Source organism: Pholcus phalangioides, unplaced genomic scaffold, assembly GCF_987345545.1.
Source record: "Pholcus phalangioides strain wild (caught in Gottingen) unplaced genomic scaffold, Ppha-v1.0 ptg000009l_1, whole genome shotgun sequence".
Taxonomy (NCBI): domain Eukaryota; kingdom Metazoa; phylum Arthropoda; class Arachnida; order Araneae; family Pholcidae; genus Pholcus; species Pholcus phalangioides.
The window spans coordinates 14,047,540-14,069,743 of record NW_028301602.1 but is presented as its reverse complement, the minus strand read 5'-3'; the positions used below and the strand labels follow the sequence as shown (position 1 = coordinate 14,069,743).

At 38.7% G+C, this 22,204-nt stretch overlaps 2 protein-coding genes across 2 annotated transcripts in view; one reads left to right on the top strand and one right to left on the bottom strand.

Moving 5' to 3' along the window:
• Positions 1 to 10,875, top strand: part of LOC149081793 (uncharacterized) — an 87,865-nt gene extending 76,990 nt beyond the window's left edge. The window contains exons 2-4 of the mRNA XM_089235563.1: positions 2,274 to 3,668; positions 8,213 to 8,628; positions 8,988 to 10,875. Of these exons, the coding sequence (XP_089091689.1) occupies positions 2,314 to 3,668; positions 8,213 to 8,628; positions 8,988 to 10,027 (2,811 nt within the window). The 5' untranslated portion in view covers positions 2,274 to 2,313 and the 3' untranslated portion in view covers positions 10,028 to 10,875. The remainder of the gene's footprint in view (positions 1 to 2,273; positions 3,669 to 8,212; positions 8,629 to 8,987) is intronic.
• Positions 10,876 to 14,231: 3,356 nt separating this feature from the next.
• LUBEL (Linear Ubiquitin E3 ligase) overlaps positions 14,232 to 22,204 on the bottom strand; it is a 53,035-nt gene continuing 45,062 nt past the window's right edge. The window contains exons 17-23 of the mRNA XM_089235562.1: positions 21,813 to 21,902; positions 21,091 to 21,205; positions 20,785 to 20,903; positions 19,490 to 19,603; positions 18,879 to 19,027; positions 15,645 to 15,813; positions 14,232 to 14,949 (exon numbers count right to left, since the gene is read on the bottom strand). Of these exons, the coding sequence (XP_089091688.1) occupies positions 14,905 to 14,949; positions 15,645 to 15,813; positions 18,879 to 19,027; positions 19,490 to 19,603; positions 20,785 to 20,903; positions 21,091 to 21,205; positions 21,813 to 21,902 (801 nt within the window). The 3' untranslated portion in view covers positions 14,232 to 14,904. The remainder of the gene's footprint in view (positions 14,950 to 15,644; positions 15,814 to 18,878; positions 19,028 to 19,489; positions 19,604 to 20,784; positions 20,904 to 21,090; positions 21,206 to 21,812; positions 21,903 to 22,204) is intronic.

Here is a 22,204-nt window from a genome sequence, read left to right as displayed (position 1 = left end):
TTCAATGGCGCCTTTTTGGCAAGTAAAAAAGAAAAAGAGGTGTATTGTAAGTGTTGTACAAGACCTTGCACACATACAACCTCAAATCACAATCGATTGTCGGTTACGCCACTGCCCTTACGAGAGACAGAGAGAAAAAAAAAAGGTTTTGACGTGAAAAGAAAAGCAAAAAAAAAAAACGTCCTCAATACACCACTGAACAATACCTATTGGTGGTGGTGGTAAAAAAGGAAGAATCGAGGTAAAAAGAAAAAGTTTATCTAAGCGGGAATGGCTTTATGCTTCTTTTTTTTTACAAGAATAAGGTAAAAAAAAAAAGCCCTGGAAGGGTTTGTGGTTGTGGCATGGCGTAGGGAAATCAGTAGGAAATGGCTGACAGTTGCGTTGTTCAGTGGTGGGTGTCTGTCTGTACGTACATTGATGTAGCAGGTGCCTCACGGGGGGGCGTAACCCACATGTGCCCGTATATGAAGAAAATAAGGCAAAGAATTTTTTTTTTTTTTTTGTATGCCATGGAGTAAAAATATACAGTAGAGAAGTTGGGTGGATGGGCGCAAAGACTTGACAAGAGTAGCAGCAGCTAGCTAGGCTAGCTATTCGGTGGAAAGGGTGGCCCTTTATTATTATTATTTTTTCGTTACAATGCGGGGTTGCCACCGCTGCTTCCACGACCACTATCATCATCATTTCTTTTTTGGAACCCGTGCTGCTGCTGCTGTTGTTCCCGTAGTAGTTCTAGGTAAACGCCTACTATTGTGGATGTCGCTTTGTCAGAGATGGTTCGAGAACATAGAGAGAAAAAATGGCTGTTGTAGGGGGTCCGTCTAGAATTTTTTTTTTCTTTTTTTTTTGTGGTGTTTTTCCCCCTTTTATTGGAAATAATACATTTATTATTTTTTTTGTAAACCTTTTTTGTATGGGAAAATAATCTAAGGTGGATGAGAGATATGAAATTGTGATGAAGGGTTTTCAATAGCAGCAGAGCACGTGAGTTCATGCGTTACCTCCTTCATGGTGTCTTTCATGTTTTTTGTTGTTTTTTTTTCAGCTAGAGTTTGGTGGATATTTGAGGCTGCTACACAGTGACCGCAAAACTTGGCAAGCACGCATATCCACTGTGTTTGAACAAGCATGTACAATTTTCCTTTCGATGCCACAAGAACCAGTTTGTACTTTGGAATATGTCGAGATCGGGCGATGATGTGCTCGTTTTGGCTCCTTTTGTTTTTATGTACAGAAGCAAAACGACCAACAAACGATACTACTACTACCACCAAGCAGAGCTCACTGGAAGTGAGGACTGGTACAAGCTTTTACAAGCTACCTGCTTAGTAAACACCTTCAATTTCGCTCGCACAAGTGAAGATCTTGTCAATCTTGGAGTTACGTGTGCAGCCTCCTTTGAGCAACGTCATCTAAAGGCGGCTACACACGTAACTGCAAGCCCGTAGGAGAACTTTATGATTGTACAAGAGATTTGAAGATTGGATGAATTTCGATTATGCATGGTTGCATAAGCCGTTCTTACGCAAGCAAAACTGAAGGTGTAACCTATACCATGCAAGTAGCTTGTACAAATCTTGTACCAATCTCCACTCTTTGACAAAACTGCTACTTTCAACCAGTTATGCTCTTCAGTGAACTCTGCTGGCAACTCACGTTGACGTTTTCATTCCATACGCAAAGACAGCCAGCCAGAAACGAACGCGTTGTCTCGTCAGAGCCCGACGTATTCCAAGTACAAACTGGTTCTTGTGCAAGCAATACTTGTACCATATGGTGTCGAAACGAAAATTGTGCATCAAGGCCATCTTAAGAGCATAGTGGGTCCCCGGACCAAGTTGTTTTTCTGAGGCCCTTCCTGGTAAATTGTAAAGAATTTGAAACATTTCTGATTTTTGTGAGGCTCCTCTTCTCTTGAGGCACCCGGGCCCCATGCGGTAAGGCGGCACTGTTGTGCATGTTTGTACAAAATTATTGAACATTCATGCTTGTCAAGTGACTGTGCAGCTGCCTCAGGCTGGCATTACACAAGAAAAGTTTTGTAAAAGCTCTTGATAAAACTTGAAAAATTCAACCATTAAGCGCATCGGTTACAATGGAACCAATGAGCTTATTGGTTGTTTTTTGTTTTTTGTTTTTTTTTTTTGTTTAAAGTTTCGTAAAATATTTTTTTTTTTAATTTTTATAATGTAATCCCGGCCTTTAGACAAACTTGCGCAATATTGGTCTGTGTGTGACTAATTTATTTTTTTTCTATTTTCTTCCCGTAGGAAGCCACTATTGCAATAGGGATTGTTTCCCTCCTGGCAAATGGCACACGGTGAGTTCTACTCTATCCCAGCGAAGCTCGGTGACTTGCCTCCGCCATTCACCAACGATTACCTGTTGAAACACGGTAATTTATTCATGAGACCGAAGATCTCGTCCAACGGATTCCACTGTGCTTTCTTGCCATCGGATATCGGATATCCGTCGCATAATGGGCTTATTAATGGCTCGATGCCGACGACGGTGACTGCTGCCGGTGCTTCACCGAATTACGATGCACCTTTGGACTTCGTTATCAAACACGAGAAGCCACCGACACCGCCAGCGTCGACGTCTCCGGTCGGGTGTAAGACACCACCGGAGGAGAAAATGGAACAGGTCACCGTCGTTCAGCTCACGACGCCGGCCATCAACGACCAGTCCAAATGGATACTTGGCAAGCAGAAACTCAGCTGGGACAACTCTATCGTCGCCAGTTACAATCCGGAGACGAAAATGTTCAGATGTGTAGTATGTAACGCCGTCGGGTTCTTGTCTAGGATAGCGGAACACTACCTAGGAACGCATACGAGCGCCAAAGTTTTCCAATGTCTCCATTGTCCTTACAGCAGCACCTGGTCCCGTTGCGTGAGGATGCACATGGCCAAGCATCACGGTGTTCCGAACGCGCCGCCTTCTCTATGGAAAGGACAACCTCTACTGGAAGAGATCTTTCTCCTTCTGACGAACCTGAAAACGACTGTCGACAGTCAGGGCAGGGAGAGGATGGACCCTGAATTATGCGACAAGAAATTCGTATGCCCCAAATGTCCTTACACTACCGATCGAAGAGATCTTTACCTACGGCACGAGAACATCCACAAGGAAGACAAGCCTTACCACTGCTACATATGTTTCAAACTCTTCAATAGGGCTGACCACGTGAAAAAGCATTTCCTCAGGATACACAGGGGACATCCGTACGACATAAGCCTTGTCAGGCGAAGGCCGCCGAGAAACGCGTCCTCGGCATCGTCCAATGTGAATGCAATCGCCAACGGTTTCGCCCAACAGAAGCCTAAAACGAACATCGTGACCAAACCCCCGGACGTCAAGAAAGTCATTCCTAACACGAACGATGGTGTCGGTTGTAAGAAGACGAGTGCCATAAGTAGCAAAGAAGTCAAAGGGTTCGAATGCCCTTTCTGTTCGTGGGAAGGAGCCGACGCCTGGTGCCTTCGGAGACACATGGCCATCCACACGAGGAACTATAACTGTCCGAACTGCAATTTCAAAGCAACGAAGGCTGAAAATCTGTTCACGCACGTCTATAAAGCCCATAAAATGCTGATTTGCACGAAATGCAAGTTCGTCACTGATCAAGCTCATTATTTCGAGGAGCACGTGAAGGACTGCTGGTGAGTAAGCGAGGTGATTTAGTTCAATGCATGCATATTACAATCTTTATATCATTGGAATGACCCGTAATTTCCGATTTCATAATGTCCCGATTTATCAACTAAGCACTCGAATTCGTACATACCTACTAAAATCGGGGGATTAAAGAAATTTGCGTTCCCCTGAAGTGCCGAAACTTTTCCTCGGCTTCTTAAATCTGTTCACGTTCTGTTCCTGAGCTTCTGAAAAATGCTTAGAATACTTGTTCTTCACCTTTTACATTCGTGGTCCAAAATTAACATGATCAGCTTCGCGACTCTCATGGAACTACGTATTTGTTTTTCAATATTAGTGAAATCATTGACGCAATAAGTGCATTTATAACAGGACTATAAATGGATTTGTACAACCCATATCGGAAGTCCCTTCGGAGTCGCGACCCATAGGTTAAGAACCACTGAGTCAGAACAATAAAAAAACTCATCACTAGTATTACCATATATCCCGTATTTTAAGGGATATATTTTCACTTATTTTTACCGTCCCGTTTTTTTCTGGTTTTTTAATGAAGCTCACTTGCATTTTAATTCTTTATTAGAATCAGGGATGAAATGTTTGTTTGTTTCCTACATAACGTATCACTGATGATTATGCATGTGTATAATTATACGGTTAATTAAATGGTCAACCCAGTGCCGTCTTAAGGCATATGCCTGATCGAGCCTCAAGACAAAAAAGATCCCATAAAAATGAGATCTGTTCGAAATTTTGGGGAATATGCCTGGTAGGACCCCAGAAAATTGGCTTGGCCCTGGCCCATGACGCTCTTAAGACGGCCATGGGCGGAGATACGGGGGGTCATTGGGGGCCCCCCAGCGTCGAAGTTAAAGCTGACTGATATAATGCATTTGCGTATATATGAATTGATATCACATCATCATCATGCCCCCCCCCCAACAATCATCGACCCCCCCAGACTTTCAAGTGTATATCCGCCTATGGGCAGAGCCGCAACTAGATGCTTTCTCATCTAGGCGCCCCTCATAATGTCAAAGGAGAGGTTAAAGAGTGAAATTTGAGCCCATTCTAGTCCGGCGCCCGGGGCACCATTCCACCTGCCCCCCCCCCCTTCCTCAGTTGCGGCCCTGGCCTTGGGTAGATATAAATGTTGGGACCGATGGGTGTATGGCCGGCCATTTCACGAAGTGAAATTGGCCATCATAAAAATTCTACCTTGAAGCGCACAAGTGCCATTCAGTCAATCAGAGATAATGAAAAATTCAAATTTTAGCGCCATGAATAGAGTGAACGAATATTTCACCCGTGCTGCCATCTACTGGCACTTCGTTGAAGATTTGAGTTAGTTTATAATGTTGCTACTAGATGGCAGTAGTTCATATCGCTCAGGATTGCATATTAAAACAGTGGGTTTTAAACAGTGAAACCTGTCTTCAACGGAATCGCGTGGGACCGAGATTCTTCTCCGTTGAACGCAGGTTTCCGCTTAACACAGGTTAAATGGACAAAATGTTCAAAATTATGTGAGGATCTCGTATGAAATTGAAATGAAAATAAAGTAAATATTTAAAAGTAATTAACATCTGAATAAAGTAATGTTGTTCTATAATTATAAAATATTTATCACTTGATATGATGCGTTATTTATTAAATGTGCACACCGTATTCACTTTAACATTACACTGTAGAGTCCATTTCCTGCATTAACTATTCGCATCCCCGTAGTAAATAAATAAATAATAGTAAATAAAAAATTGAAAACAGTACTGTAAGAGTAAATTAATTTTTATTTTTTCCCAGTGTGTAATGAAGGTTGTTGCCTGACTTTCAGTAAACAATTTTGTTCAGAAATCATACAAAAAATGTTCGAGCCATTTTGCTCTAAAGCATTAATTCCCAACGTGGGCGTTGGGGGGCGTTAACGCCCACGTTGGAAAAAAAAATTTGGGAATCACGTGATGGGAAAAAAAAAATTTCTGGAGAAGGGGGAAATGGGACAAATAAAGGTTGGGAAACTATGCTCTAACGGTTAGAGCATAAAATTTTCCTTTCCGTTTTCGCGTTAGACAAGTTCCGTTCAATCCAGGTTTTTTAATGTGTATTTTGGCATTGACAAATCACGGGACCAATATTTTTTCCCCGCTTAATACAGGTTCCATTAAAGACAGGTTTTACTGTATATTTTTTGCTGGACTGCAACTCCAGCAAACTTGATTAATGCCATTAAGATGCCCTTGATGGAGAGGGTGTGCTTCCTCTTCCATTCAGAAATTTCGAAAATAGTGGTCCAAAAAGTTCATAAAAGATTCTTTTTTGTCACTGTAGGCGGCGCCATTTATTTTAAAAATTGGGAAAGGTGACGTTACGGAGATTGCGCACAGGCGTTCCCCTTTCTCGGTTTCCGAATCTGGTAACCCTACTCGTCAAAGGTGGAACCGACTGATCTTATGTAAACTGAAGAGCCAAAAAAACTGGTGCACCTGCCTAGTGTAGGGCCCCCGCGAGCCCGCCGAAGTGCCGCAACACGACGTGGCATGGACTCGACTAATGTCTGAAGTAGTGCTGGAGGTAATTGACACCATGAATCCTGCAGGGCTGTCCATAAATCCGTAGGAGTAAGAGGGGGTGAAGATCTCTTCTGAACAGCACGTTGCAAGGCATCCCAGATATGTTCAATAATGTTCATGTCTGGGGATTTAGGTGGCCAGCGGAAGTGTCTAAAGTCAGAAGAGTGTTCCTGGAGCCACTTTGTAGCAATTCTGGACGTGTGGGGTGTCGCATTGTCCTGCTGAAATTGTCCAAGTCCGCCGGAATGCACAATGGGCATGAATGGGTGCGGGGGATCAGACAGGATGCTTACGTACCTGTCACCTGTGTCATATCTAGACGTATCAGGGGTCCCATACCATCACAGAGCCTCCACCAGCTTGAACAGTCCCCCTGTTGACATGTAGGGTCCATGGATTCATGAGGTTGTCTCCATACCCGTACACGTCCATCAGCTCGAAGCAATTGGAACCGAGACTCGTCAGACCAGGCAACGTGTTTCCAGTCCTCAACAGTCCAATGTCGGTGTTGTCGGTCCCAGGCGAGGCGTAAAGCTTTGTGTCGTGCAGTCATCAAGAGTACACGAGTGGGCCTTCGGCTCCGAAAGCCCATGTCGATGATGTTTCATTGAATGGTTCGCATGCTGACACTTGTTGATGGCCCAGCATTGAAATCTGCAGCAATTTGCGGAAGGGTTGCACGTCTGTCACGTTTAACGATTCTCGTTAGTCCAGTTCTTGCATGATCTTTTTCCAGCCACAGCGATGTCGTAGATTTAATTTTTTACCGAATTCCCGATATTCACGGTACACTCGTGAAATGGTCGTACGTGAAAATCCAAATTTCATCGCTACCTCAGAGATGCTATGTCCCATCTCTTGTGCGCCGACTATAACACCACGTTCAAACTCACTTAAATCTGGATAACCTGCCACTGTAGCAGCAGTAACCGATCTAACAACTATGCCAGACACTTGTTGTATTATATAGGCGTTACCGACCGCAGCGCCGTACTCTGATTGGTTCCATGTCTCTTTATTTGCATACGCATGCCTGTACCCGTTTTTTTGGCTCTTCAGTGTATATGCGTATATATGAATTGTCATCATCATCATGTCTCCCAGTAATCATCAACGTGCTTCCCCCCCCCCCCAACATTTTCAAGTTTAAAAAGACAACACAGAGACAGGGCAGCAGGCGTACAACGATACACATATTCAAACATCACACTTTACTTAGAATTTGTAATATAGATATAGCACCACTAAAAATCCACACACGCACACTATATACTACTCGATTGTAAGTACACACACTTGCACTTCGGACACAACTCAATCGGTTGTAAATTGCCTATGACGATATATCGGAATCATGCTCGGTTCGAAAGAAAGAAAGACTTTCAAGTCTATCTTCCCCCTATGCTGACGCTCCTGCTATTGCCCAAATATTCATCATTGTATACCGTTTTAATTTAATTCAATCAAGAACGTCTAAACGCATGGGCTACCCCTTTCCAGAGTTCGCCTAGGGAAGGGAGAGGCTCATGATCTTGCATATAAGTTAACATCGGATGTGACGGACTTTTAGGAAGCCTCGGACAAAATGATATTCTGGAGCTCCTAATTAGCTGAAAATACCTGTTATAAATATCTATGCTTCGTCTCGGAAATCATAGCACCAAATCTCATTATCACGAGCGGAACCAGGAGGCCGATAGGGGTGATCACATTTCCCCCCCCCCCCCGCTTCCCAGAGCCAGAAATGCAATGGAAAATAATGGTTTAGTCCCGTAAAATACAGGACGCATATTCACTGAACTCCCCAACAAAATACTCAGGATCCGTACCTGCCCCCCCCCCCTTATGCACTTGAAGCGCCCTAGGCCATGCCTGGGTAATCCCATTCGATAAGACGACACTGCCAGCTCCCCATGAGGCTGTTAAGATGCCCCGAATACAATTAATTAATAATTGAATGTTAATTTTTCTCCTTGCAGCTCAGAGATCGTCCTCGGATCCAACAAATCAAAAACGGACGAGGACTTCGCCCCAGACGCTGCAGCCCATGGAAAGATGCTTGCGAAGGTCAAGTTGGAACCGGATGATTTGAGTTGCCCCTCAGATGCGAGCCGGAACGGACAGTCCCCTGTTCCAACCATTAACGGGACAGACGCCACTGCAGTCAGAGCTTCAGTCAGTATCATGCCCCTCCACAACAGCATATCCTATTGTTTCCCTTCTCATCAGAACGGCACATCTTCTGTGTTCAAGAACATCCAAGCATTAGCGGGTTGCACCGAAAACATATCCGTCAATGTCTCCGAAGACGATCTCAACACAAACGCTCTGGAGTCGTCCAAAGGCCAGACTAAACTGGATTGCAAGGCTGATCTATCATCACCAGTTCAAAGCTGTAAGAGGCCATCCACTTATAATTTTTACGTCGAATTATCCAGTTCATTTAAAGAGATTTTTGTCTCACCACTTCTATATAGCAGTGTTTCTCAAAGTGTTCGCCGCGGCTCCTAGGGTTGTCATCCACTTTTGACGGGGCGTCGCGGCGAGTGGGAGATATTGTGTGTGTGCTATTTATACTTTGCACACAGTGGTTATTTTATATAGAAAAATATCTACCAAGCTATTTTAGGGAGCTGTAGACGTACCTAGAATTGGAAAAGAGAGCCACGGGTGACAAAACTTTGAGAACCACTGACATTGGAATAATTTCGTATTTGAAAATTCATCATTGATATTCTTTTATTTCTTTTGCAGCGAGTGACAGTGGGGTTGCCGACATCGCCAGTGACCAAAACGAGATTGACCTGACCTGCTGGCACTGCGGTTGCGAACTCGCCAACGAATCATCTCTGAACACTCACATAGAGCTCTATCACCGTAGCCAGAGGACGGGCAAACTTTCCGAACAGCAGAAGAAGAAGAGATTCGCCTGCGCCCTGTGCAACTTCAGCAGTGACGAACAAACTACCATACTGGACCACATGCGTTACCACACGGGAGAGGCGTTGCCGTGCCGTGCGGGTAAACCGTGCGAATTCAGCACGGTGTCAGACGCTACACTGCGTGAACACGTGTCCAAAGAACATTCGGACGGCAGACCGAGATGTCCACATTGCGGTCTTCAGTGCGACGAGAGAGTGGCTTTCATCCGCCACTATCGTAAGTTTCACCATTCGACTTCCTGTTACCGTTGTCGAGACTTGAGAAGGAGCTTCGAGAAGGCCCGTGAACAGGAAGCCCAACATTCGATGATACAGCCTTATTTGCACCACAATCCTTACGCCAAACCTAGTAATACCACATTGCCATATAACCACCGTGACTCTGCAATGTCCTGCGTTGCCGTTTCCATTCCACTACAACAGCTGAGCGACTGCTCGTCGTCGCTGAACGGAGATGATTCGTCCGATAGATGTCCGGTTGGGGAACGGAGATCCAGGAAACAATCAATGCCGAGGAAATTGGTCCCGCAAGATGACGACGACGATAATAATCCGGACATCAACAACAAAGATAACAACGTCAAGAAGAAACGGAAATCCGGCCCGAAGAGAATCATAGCGACAAATCACAAGAATTCCAGAAAACTCCGCAAGAGGCGTTGCAAATCGTTCAGCCATTCCAGATCTAGTGGTGTCAAAACAATCGGGTACCGGAACAACAAGACTCTAGTTTTTTCGAGGTTGGTTCCGAAAGACGCCAAATTAAAATGCAGATTATGCGGGGAAAAGTTCAGATACTCGTATCAAAGAGTTATACACCATCGCAAATCCCACAATCATCCCAACCACTAGAGACACACACGTACTACGATGTATAGGGTGGTCATAACAAATAACTTTGCTAATATGCCAGCTCCTAGCGGCAGCAAAAATCAACGAATACGAATAAAATCCGAGATATCGGTGTTTCTCAGCGTATGCGTTTGAGAATAAAAAGAGAAAACCTAGCTCTCACAGTTACAGCAACAAAATTTCGAAAAATTCAAATTACAACATTTACTTTTATGCACTGCAAAGTGATCGGATCAATAATGATAATAATGAACATAAATGGCGTTGAAACGGTACCCGTAGCATGATAAACGCTGGCACTACACGCGGACAAAGAAACGCGTGGAAATAACTAATGCGGATCACATTACTGCCGTAGGAAGTCCCTCACTGAGGGGTTAGCGAACCAACCCCTTAGTGAGATCTTTTTCTCTTTGTCTGCTTCCTGCACCGGTGTTTATGATGCTACAGGCACAACGCCGTTCATGGTTTTTTCACTGCACCGATCACTTATCAATGCATAAAAGTGAGTGTTGTCATTTGAATTTTTTGAAATTTTATTGCTATAACCGCAACCACGAGAGTTAGCGTTTTGTTTTTCCGCGTTCTTGAGTGCATACTTTGGAACACCTATACTTCGAATTTCATTCGCATTAGTTGATTTTTCCGGCCGCTAGGGGCTTATGACCTCCCTGTATCAATACTTTCTAGAGCAGAAGGTATCCTGCTCTAGAAGGTATTGCCTGTATGCACTGCATTTTCATTAGAGGAAAAATTGCCTTAATGTGTTCCAGAATCAGGAAAAAAAATCCTCACATGCCAGATTTAAATTTACTCTTTGGTTCAGACTGGAATCCATCTCGATGCTCAAAAAAAAAACCTCTCGGCCATGTTAAGGCTCATCAATTGAAAAAATCAACGCATCTTCCTTATTTTCTTCATTCCTATATTGCATTAGTGAATATGTATCCATCCGGACACACAGGTCTTCAAAGATTTTAAGAATTCAATGTTATACTTTATAAATTCATATGAATTTTATATGCAATAGCAAAATTTCCCGACTAATTTTAATCCGCCAAAAACTAACAAATTTTACGTAGAAAAAAAGGTTTCTTGAGAATCAAATGATCAAATATATTTCGTATTTTTTTCCTGAAAGAAAAGGATATAAATTCAAATGAATTTATATTATAATTAAAAGTAGTTTTTTGATCTCTTTTCAAAACTGTTTGAATTCTGATTCAAGAATATGTTTCCTCTGCATAATAGTCACTTAAAATCAGCTTTGAATGCTAGATCTCGGTCATAATTACCCCATGGCTGTGGGCGACAAAAAGAAAAATTATTATAATTACTAGGCATTTGCTTATTATACTGTATAACCTGAATTTTCCGAGTTCATTTCCAATCAATTAATCTGAAACTATTTGAATTACTGCTGATCACATTAATGAAATACACGGTGTCCCGTAAATTCGTGAATAGTTTAAAAAATTCATAAAAATTGAAGGAATTGGTATATTTGAATGCGATTTGCGAAAAAGTTATTCTTACGAAGGTGAAATTTTTTTTTTTGGAAGAGAAAAATAATTAGTCAGTCTCGCTTATAACGTTCCCACTTACAACGTTTTCCCGCTTAGTACGACTTATTTTCGTGGTTCCAACTCTAACAAATTCTCATTAAAATTTCCCGTTTAAATATTTTCTCGCTTACAACGTTTTTTCATGATTTTTTTTGAAAAAAGTTATAAGCGGTATCCACTGTTTTTCAAATTTGTTGGTAGAGGGCGCTGAACGAAAGTCCGACAGGAGTGATTGGACTTGAACTTTTCTCCAATCTCTTCGGAGTCCGAAACATTCGTAAAGCTTCAGCCGGCGATTAGTGGCTGCGGCAAAACAACTTCACTGACAGTGAAGTCGTATATCTACCAATATCACCATCATAATGTAAGCATTGTGTAAGCGCAAGAAAATTCAGAAATTAGCTCTTAATCATATACCCTGCATTTTATACGACTCTGATTTGTATATTTCCAGGGATTTTCTTTCGTGTAGCGTTTTTTATGGACAAAAATTTGAACTAAATTTTCTTTCTGTGTCAAAAAAAGAAGAAAAAAATGAGAATAACTTTTTCGCAAACCGCATTCAAAACCAATTCCACCAATTATAATGAATTTTTAAACTAAATTTGCAAATTTATGGACTATTTACAAATCTACGCCGTCTTTAAGCCACATTTGCTTTACTTTAAAAATAGGTCTGAATGTCTTTTATGTATACAGTAACACATGATAAGGTGTCATTATATCATTGTCATTATATATGACAATACTAATTCGAACATTGAACTAATTCTGATTGTGTTCAAAATATAACGAGTGCTCCTTATTTGCTGGCAGATACAATATGTACACAAATAAAGTTTTATAAAATTTTATTCAGAAATGAATCATAGAATTTGTATTTTCTTTTAGATATTATATCATGTTATTCAAAAAAATTGCTTTTATAACATAGAAATTGATTGGAAATTAGTGAATTTTATAAAATGAGTAAAGTTTATATATCAAGCTATATATTTGTTTGCTTTTGGTTATACTGAAACAGAAAATTACATATAAGAAGTATATTTATAATGTTTGTTTTCATAAATTTATCTCAAAAATAATTAAATTGATTCTTCGTAAAAACAAAAAATACACTCTTTTTTAAATATATTAAAAAACTATTTTACGGTAGCGCTTGTGCAATATTATCACAAAAATAATATATTATCCATCTCTTTCTAGTCATTTACTAAAAAAAATACAACCATTAGAAAAATATAAATTCTTATAATTTTGCAGAAATTACAAGCAAATTCAGTCAATACAAATAAAATTTTATTTTTAGTTATTTCTAAGCAGAAACTGAATTGTGTAGCGGTGGATGTGTTCATGTACAGATTTTTTTTATATATAGTTTTTTTTTAGTTTAGAATATCATATTTTTTTGTGTGAAATGTTATGGGAAATTATTGTTATTAATATTGTTGCTTAACAGGAATCAATATGATAGAGCTGAGAGAAAAAAAAGAATTAAGCCGGTGATGTTGCTTGTCAAAAAGAAAAAAAAAAAAAAAGAGAGAAAACGTATATATATATTTTTGAATAACAGATATTATATATACATATGATGTGTATCTTTTTTGTGTGTGTGTCTGCTTTTTTCCCCTCGATTTTTTTTTTCATAAATTTGATTAAACTGTTCATAAAAAAAAAAAATGTGTTGCTATTTTTTTACTAGATTTTTCTGTACAATTTGAATTTATTTATTTGTTTACAATCCCAGAAGGCATGAAATGCACTTACACTGGAAAAGTAATAATAAATCAAAATAATAATGATAGTAATAAAAAATAAAAATAGTCAGTCAAAAATAAAAAAATAAGTGGAGCCAGATAGAAATCTTCAATAGCCGAAGCAAATTTTGCGTAGGTGACGCATACAAGTTCTGTGATGACAGACTGTACACATGGAAAAAGCAATGTCTTCTGGTCGTTGGTATTCCTATTTGGAAGTGATGACTATGTAGGTCGGCTCATCTGTGCATGATCTTGAAGAAAGGCTCTCCCGATGGTAGATAAACCATTTGGTGGACTAGTTTGTAGCACATCTTCAGATCTGCAGCAATTCTTCACCATTCTAAAGAATGCAAACCCAGAAATTCAAGTCTCTCGTATTAAGACTAGGCAATGATTCCAGCTATTCGTTTGGCAAAGGACCTCTGTGACCTTCCCAGGAGCGCTATACCCTTAATTTTGCATGGGCTCATTACTTGTGAACAGAACTCTAGAGTCGGACGAATGCACAAACACATAAAGCATATGACAACGTATGCACATCACATTTGTGGTACGCCATACATAACATGTATGAAATTCTATTAGTTTTGCAAACTATGCCATGGTAATGTTCAGTAAAATACCATAATAATTTTTTTGGACTATCATTGTAATTGTCATTTATTGGTTGCCAGCACAGGTATAATTAGCCTTTGACAACTCGTACTGTATTTTTCAAACTAAAACTAAGATTTACATAGGTATGTAGTAATATTTATTTTGTATTTTTTATGTGCAAATAAATTGCATTTTTTCAAAAAAAAGGCACACCAGAATGCACGAAATAACTGGATTGTGATGAAATAAAGAAACCCTTTGACAAATGAGAACAAAGAAAGCCAAATTTTTAAACAATTTTTATAAAAGTCATTGCACAAAAATTTCTTCTCAGGAATTTATTTATTATGCACAAACTTTTTCTTTGATAGCAAATTGGTTAACAACAACAAAGTAATAACACATAACAATGTAAGCAAATTTTCAATTTAGTATCTTCATATAACCAAAACAAATAAACTTTTTAACACTTCTAAACTTGCTAACACATTAGATATAATCTTATGAATGATATGATTAATTGCCAAATCACATCGTTTCATTCTTCATAAACTTCATGTGAAAAAAAAAATTGTTCAAGAATATGTAAAACATAGCGATTGTTTTTAAACCAGTTAAAAACAACACAAAGCAATTTTCAAAAACTGAATCAACCTATTATTGCACACATTATCTTCAGACCCTGGAATCTTGAAACTTGCAATGAAATAAACTCATTTTAAAGTGAAATGTTTTTCCAAGTCCTGTTATATAACGCAGTTGAGGAGATCTTAGATCAGTTGTTTAATCCATATTTCATGTCTCTTGGTACGAATGGCATAGGCTAGCCAACAGCCCAGCTGTTGCAGTTTTACTGATTTCCCCTCTCGCCTTCCTTTTTTTTTTTTTGCTCTTTTGATGCACTTCTTGTATAACTTGTTTTGTATCATGTTATCATACCACTTTCTTTCAAACTTCAACTGCCATCTATTTCAGTGATAGGCAACTTTTCTTCTATGAGCTATAAAATGAGGGAAAAAATTACATGTTTCTTCTAAATTTTATTGTAGGTTTTCGGTGGAACTGGGCCATTAAATTTTCTGATTTTCTATGAATAAGAAAATGCTAAAAATATGGCCTGATCTATTATAGTTATGGCCTGATAAGTTATGCCTCTGTAGTCTAGTGGTCTAGGGCATTCACCCAGAAAGTGAAAGGACATGGGTTCGATTCTCCGCAGGGGCAGTTGAATTTTCTCTCTTTCCGAGATATATCTTCGCAACAGCCAGTAGTTAAAAAACCTTCGTATTCTAGTTTAGATAGACATCTTTCATGCAAGTTCATTTCTTCCCAATGTGTTCCCAACACTTGTGGTTAGCATTATCAGCAGGTGCCTAAGTTGCATTAAAGGATAACAAATTCAAAGATTCATTTCTAGCTAAAATTCCAAGATTTTTTCAACAGCTAACTGGTCAAAAATCACAGCATGTACTTTTAGTTTGCTCATTTGACTTCTTTTCCCCTAAATTAAGTTATTCAATTGAAATAGCTTTGTGTGACAAATACTAGCAAGTTCTTAGAAAAAAAATTATTTAAAAGCAGTTATTTGAAAGCAAGGCAATCATTATGTATTTTTATTGATAATGAGTAAGATTATTTCTTACAAATTTTTTTTTCATACTCAAAGACATTTTGGCAATAGAAATGTAGCCTTACCTGAACAAGCTTGTTTCTGTACTCTTCAAATGATTCCCTATATCTTTTTGCTGGCAATCGAATGCTGGCCCGTTTGAGCACCAGCTCCAAATCATCATTATCAAATATGTGAATAGGATCAATTTTGTGTTTATTGACTAGCTGTCCAAGGTATTCAACATAATGTACCCTGGAAATTATGTAAGCATTAAAAAATGAGTTAAAATCAGTCTATGACAAAATACAAACAATAAATAAATAAATAGAAGGTAGGCTTTAGGCTTTTTCATGGCAGAGCTCCCACAATACATACAGAGCTCCCACAATACATCAAATCAAAAGACTTTCTAGATATTATAGCAAAGTGAACTTCAGAAAGAAAAGTTTTGCGTTTTCCCCAGGAATCCAACCTAGGACCTCTTGCAATTTGGGCAAGCACACTGACTGTTATACCACAGAGACATGTTTTTCCTCTTAAAACATGCATAATAGCATGACCTACTGAGTAGACACATTGCAGCTTCCTTTTACTTCAGCAAGTGGCCTCAAGCGAGGTCACAGTCTATATACGCATACTCATCAAGCCATGCCACTGTGTGTTTTAAGGGAAAAAAGTAGAATCTCTGTGGTATAATGATCAGTGTGCTGGCCATGGGATCCGGAACTTTCGCCCCCGACATCTTGCCCCTGGAACGTTTCGTCCCTGTTACATTTGACCCCCGAAAATTTCGCCCTGAAAAATTCACACCTGACATTTCACTTGCCGTGAATGTATGAGTGATTGACTGTGTGAGTGATTGACTGTGTGAGTGATTGACTGTGTGAGTGATTGAGTGACTGTATGAGTGACCAAGTGAGTGTGAAATGGACTGTAGGAATGCATTAGTGACCGTACAAATGACTAATCGAGTTGCAGAATGACTCACCACGTGAGTGACCATATCAACTAGTGTGCAATTGACTTTATGAGTGAATGACCGTATGAGTGACCACGTGACTGACCGAATGGCCATATGAGTGACCAAATGAATGACCTCATGAGCGACCAAGTGATTAACTATATGAGCGATCAAGTGAGTGATCGAGGGAGTTACTGAGCGATGAAACGTTTGAGTGAATGAGTGACCAAGAGTGAGTGACCGATTAAATCTTGTGTAAGTTTCCAAGTGAGTGACTGAGTGATTGAGCATATGAGTGACCAAAGGAGAGACAGTGATTAACCGTATGAGTGACCAAGTGAATGACCGCATGAACGACCAAGTGATTAACTGTATGAGTGATCAAGTGAGTGATAGTGGGATTGACCGCATCAGTGACAAAGGGAGGAATTGAGCGATGGAACGTTTGAGTGAATATGTGACTGACCGAATTAGTGACCAAGTGAGTGGCTAATTAAATACTTTTGTAAGTTTCCTAGTGAATGATTGAGCGTATGAGTGACCGAGTGGCTGACGGAATGAAAGACAGAGTGAATGCTTGAATAAATTTGCGAGTGACTGAGTGATTGAGCATATGAGTGATCAAGGGAGAGACTGAGTGATTAACTGTATGAGTGACCAAGTGACTGACCGCATGAGTGACCAAGTGGTTAACTGCATGAGTGACCAAGTGAGTGACTGTATATGTGACCAGGTGAGTGATGGTACGAGTGTTCAAGTGAGTGATCAACGGACTGACCGTGTGAGTGACCAAGGGAGTTACTGAGTGATGGAACGCATAAGTGAATGTGTGACCAAGTGAGTGACTGCATGAGTGACCGAAAGATTGATAAAGTGAATGACCGTATGATTGACCCAGTGAGCAATTGAGTGATTGACAAAGTGAGCGATTGAGTGATTGACAGAGTGAGCGATTGAGTGATTGGCAATGTGCGAGGGTGGAGTTTTGTCTGCAAAGATGATCCTCCTCATCCCCTCCTTTTTTATAGGTGATTACGTAGCACTGAAAGACCAAGTGACTCACACTTTAATGGATTCTAAGAATTTTGAATTTTCAGTTTAAGCATAAAATATTTTTCCCAAATTTCACTCACTCACTGAGTAACTCATATGATCACTCACTGGGTCACTCATATGGTCAGGGCAGGTGAAATGTCCGGGGATAAATTTTCAATTCACTCGATCACTCTGTGTTCATTCACTTGGTCACTCATGCGATCAGGGGAAGCAAAATGTCACGAGTAAATGTCCAACTCACTTGGTCACTCATTTGGTCACTTGTGCCATCATTCATATGTTCACTCATACAGTCACGCGTACGATAAGGGCTGGCGAAATATCAGAGATAAATTTCCGATTTACTTGATTACTTACTGAGTCACTCATATGGTCGCTCACTGGGTCACTGATATGGTCAGGGCAGGCAAAAGGTCAGGGCGAAATTCCCGGGGCGAAATCTCCAGGGGCTAAATGTACCGGGGTGAGATGTCAGGGGCGAAATTTCCGAGGGCCAAATGTACTGAGGACGAAACGTGCCAGGGGTGATATGTCGGGGACGAAATGTCAGAGGCGAAATATTGGGGGCAAAGGTTCCATGAACCGCTTGCCATAGGCGTCGAAACCTAGGGACTGAGGCCATTTGAGACCCCAATAAATTTTGTAAGGAGACTACTAAGGCCTCCTCAATAATTTCTAAAAAAAAACAATAGAATGCACCTTCCTTCTCCTCCTCCTGCGTACACCCTTAAATCCTGTATGTACAGGGCGATCAGCAATTTTTAGCCCTTCTATGTTTTCTTCATGCCGGCACCTCTGGCGCTTGCCCTAATAGCAGAAGGTCCTGGTTCTGATTCCCAGGGGAAAAATTAAACTCCTCTTTCTCAAGTTCACCTCAGCACAATTTATTATCCATAAAGTCTCTTGATTTGATCAAAAAAACAAAATATTATTCACAAGAGACAAAATTTAGACCACGAATAGAATGACTAACTTTTCTTTAAAAGTTTGGAGCTTTTAGAAGCTAAAAGCTTCAAAAACTTTTAGAGCGATTTCTCAGTGAATTTTCAATATAATCTAAGATTTATTTATCTAACAACTAAACATCTTGAATTTGCTCGCACCATTTAATACAAAGCTGTTAAAGCTCTTCTATAAATAACTAACACCATATGTGTAAAAATTTATTACCCTGCTTTATTACAAAATTAATTTATAATTAATAGAACCATATTTTTCTTTTCACTCTACCTAATATGACTAATAATGATCAAAATAAGTTTTGCTGAACTAAATACATGAAAACTGCTAACATACATACCTACACAAACCAGCAAAACCATCTTGGACCTCTTTACCGCATACATCATCCACCATGCCATGAGAAGTTTCTTTCTGCTCCAGCACTTGGCAAACCACTTGACCATTATTATCCGATGGGCTATCTCTGTTATATGGAATATTGTTCATCTGAAACATAAAGATAAAAAAATATATATATTTACTGAAGAGTCTTTTAGATATTTACTTTATATTTTCCATAAGATGGTAAGAGATAGCACAGTATACAGGACAATTCAAATCTCATAGTCAAAACTATTATAAAGGAAAATAAAATGATTGAACATTTTCTAGTAAAAGTTTAAGCAATTTTAATAGAAAAAAAACCTAAGTATTTTCTAATAAATATTTTAATGAAAATAAAAAAAAACGTAATGGTAACATTTAACAATTAAATTGTATCTTAAAAAGGTAGGAATTCAGTCAAATATATTAATGTAGCTCCTTATATTTAGTCTCACATATATATTGGTTTTTTTTTCTGCACATGCACCTATATAAAGCTTCTTTTAAAAAAAATTTATGCAATAACATGGAAAAATGCCACTAAAAAATCATACAGTTTATGACGATATCAAACAAAGCCCTTACATTGAGAAGTCGTTGAAGGTCAATAGGTTCTTTGTCTCTGAGATAGAAAAGGCAATTCCTTGGATGATGAGCATGTAGACCTAGCTTCACACAGAATTCTGAAACACCACATCTCTAAAAAAATGATGAAAAAAGATAAACACTCAAAACAAACTCACAAATTCCACTCTGAAGATGAGAAAAAACTGAGTAGAAATGATATATAGAAAATAGACATAGATGATAAAAAAACAGGTATTTAAATCTTCAGCCAGCACTTCTCTTATTCTGACATTCACTTTTAGAAGATGTGTTTTGATGACCCTAGATGCAGTGCTTCACAACATAAGAAATGCATGATACAATAAAGATTTTCTGTCTTCATTATCAATGTGTCTAAATCATTAATCTTACTTATACAATTATACCTAGGTTAAAGAATGCCTCAGCTTATGAATTTTTCAATGGTTTTCTGGCTCTGCTAATGAACAGTTTAGAGCTGATTGCGCTAACATAAACAGCAGTATCATAAGCTAAATTTGTGAGATAATCAAAATGAATCTAATGAGTATGTCACTTGAGCAAGATTAATTTATTTCCATCTCAGAATCTCTATTTTTCCAGGGGTTTACACTCCCTTTTTTTCTTTTAGAGAGATTTTGAGCCATTTCATGTATAAAATGAGTGATTTAGCTATGAGAAAATTCATTTAAAAAAAGAAAGAATAAAAACGTCAGACTTGAATGGTTTCAGTGCATAAGGTAAGACTCTTAATACCAGAATGAACAGTCTGGATATTCTAAGAGTTTATCTTTCCATCTGCCTGTGTGTGCAACAGAAATGAGCTGACTATATCACATATAGCATCCTACCTCACACGCTTTGTTTCACTATGGCTCACGAAACCCGATTGCATAAGGCACACAAGGTAAAATAAAAAGTTGTTCAGTTTTTTATTTCCCTTTAAATCCTCTTTCATCCAATTATGAAGTTGTTTACCTCAGCCTATGGTCAGTATTTGTACTTTTTACTTAAACTTAGTGTTTTATGAGACTTGTCTTCAAATTAATTTTAGGCTGTTTCTGGAATGCATTAAACAATTTTTCATAAAAACGTATGGAAAATCACATTTTGACTAACAAATGTGATTCCAGAACTAATCATCTTCATTAGTGAAGGTATCATCATCATGTATAAATAATCTGATGTTTCTCCTTTACTATTAAAAAAACTATCTACAAATTTTATATGTACTGATAAGTATTATCATGTTTTTGAATTTATAAAAATTATAATTATAATTTTTTTACACACACCTGCCCCATTTTAAATGGTCTTGAACATCCACTGCAGAAGTCATGATGACATTGAATACATTTAAAGTGCATACATCCTCCTTTTGCCAGAGCATAACGAAAGTGACAGCTTGGACAATCTGAAAGAAAAATCATTTTTTTTCTCTTTACAAAGCAACTTGAAATTTCAAACTCACAAAATTATTTTAGCAAACATTAATATACAGTACATGAACAGTAAAACTATTTTAAAATACCTAAATCAGCTAAATTATATTATTATGTAAGCACAACTTTATTTTTCTATTGTATAATTATTGCTTTTACCAATTCCTTCTTCTGTAAGGAGTTTCGCTAGGCTGTAAGTTTGAGCATCAGGGTCACAAGCATCTTTCCACTCAGCAAAAGCCTCACAACTAACACCTTCATGCTCTCTTTCCCACTAATAAAATGTATTACAGATATTTTATATGAATGAAAAAAAAAATAATTATCAATATCATCTATTTCACATTTAGCGATTCGAATATGAAACCCATTGTATATATTAAGGTATTGTGTTTGTATTGTATTCTTTAGAGGAAAAAAAAAGTTGCTGTCCTAGCTCTACTCTCTCTGCCATGAAGCTGGGCGGGACAAGTCCGGTGACAAAGTTCTGCCATTCATTCATAAAAATTGTCCTAGCTCTCATATTCATCATGTTATTACTTTCACATATCATTTCCTTGAATAACAATTAATTACTAGGGAGTTACTTCTTAGCACTTTATAAATGTTGTCTAAATTGTTAATTTAGGGGCAATTTACCATGATATAAAAAGATTTATTACATAAACATATTTGATTGCAAAAAAAACTGTTATGTTCACATTGATGATGGGGGGTCAGGTTATTACAGCGGATTGTAATATGCTAATCCCTCAAATCATGTGGTTAAAGTGTCATTCAGTACAGTTAATATATATAATGCAGAATAAAGCTGAAGAACACGGTAAAAATTTAAATTTTCACCTTGATTTAAATAAAAAATGGGGAAAAAACTGAATTACCCGTCTACGGCAGCCAGCACATGTGATAGCATTGCAATCAGGGCACATAAGTTTTCGAAGATTAGGATCAGATATAAACCCAGAAGAACACTGAAAACCAAGAGAGAAAAAAAAAAACACTTTTAAAAAATCATTCTAGCAGCTCATAAAAAAATTTGAAGTATACTTTTTCCTTAGCTATGTCATTAAATAACTGACATTGTACAATGAAGTAGAACTTCTCAGTAACGGACATCTTGGATTTAGACCGTGTGTGTGTGTGCGTGCTAATGAGGAGTATCCGTAAATGAAGAGTAAAATACACTGAGGTGTGTTGATGTAGTTACAAAAAGTGGCCATTAATGGGAGGTGTCCACTAAGAGGAAGTGTCCATTTATTCCACTGTAGTATGA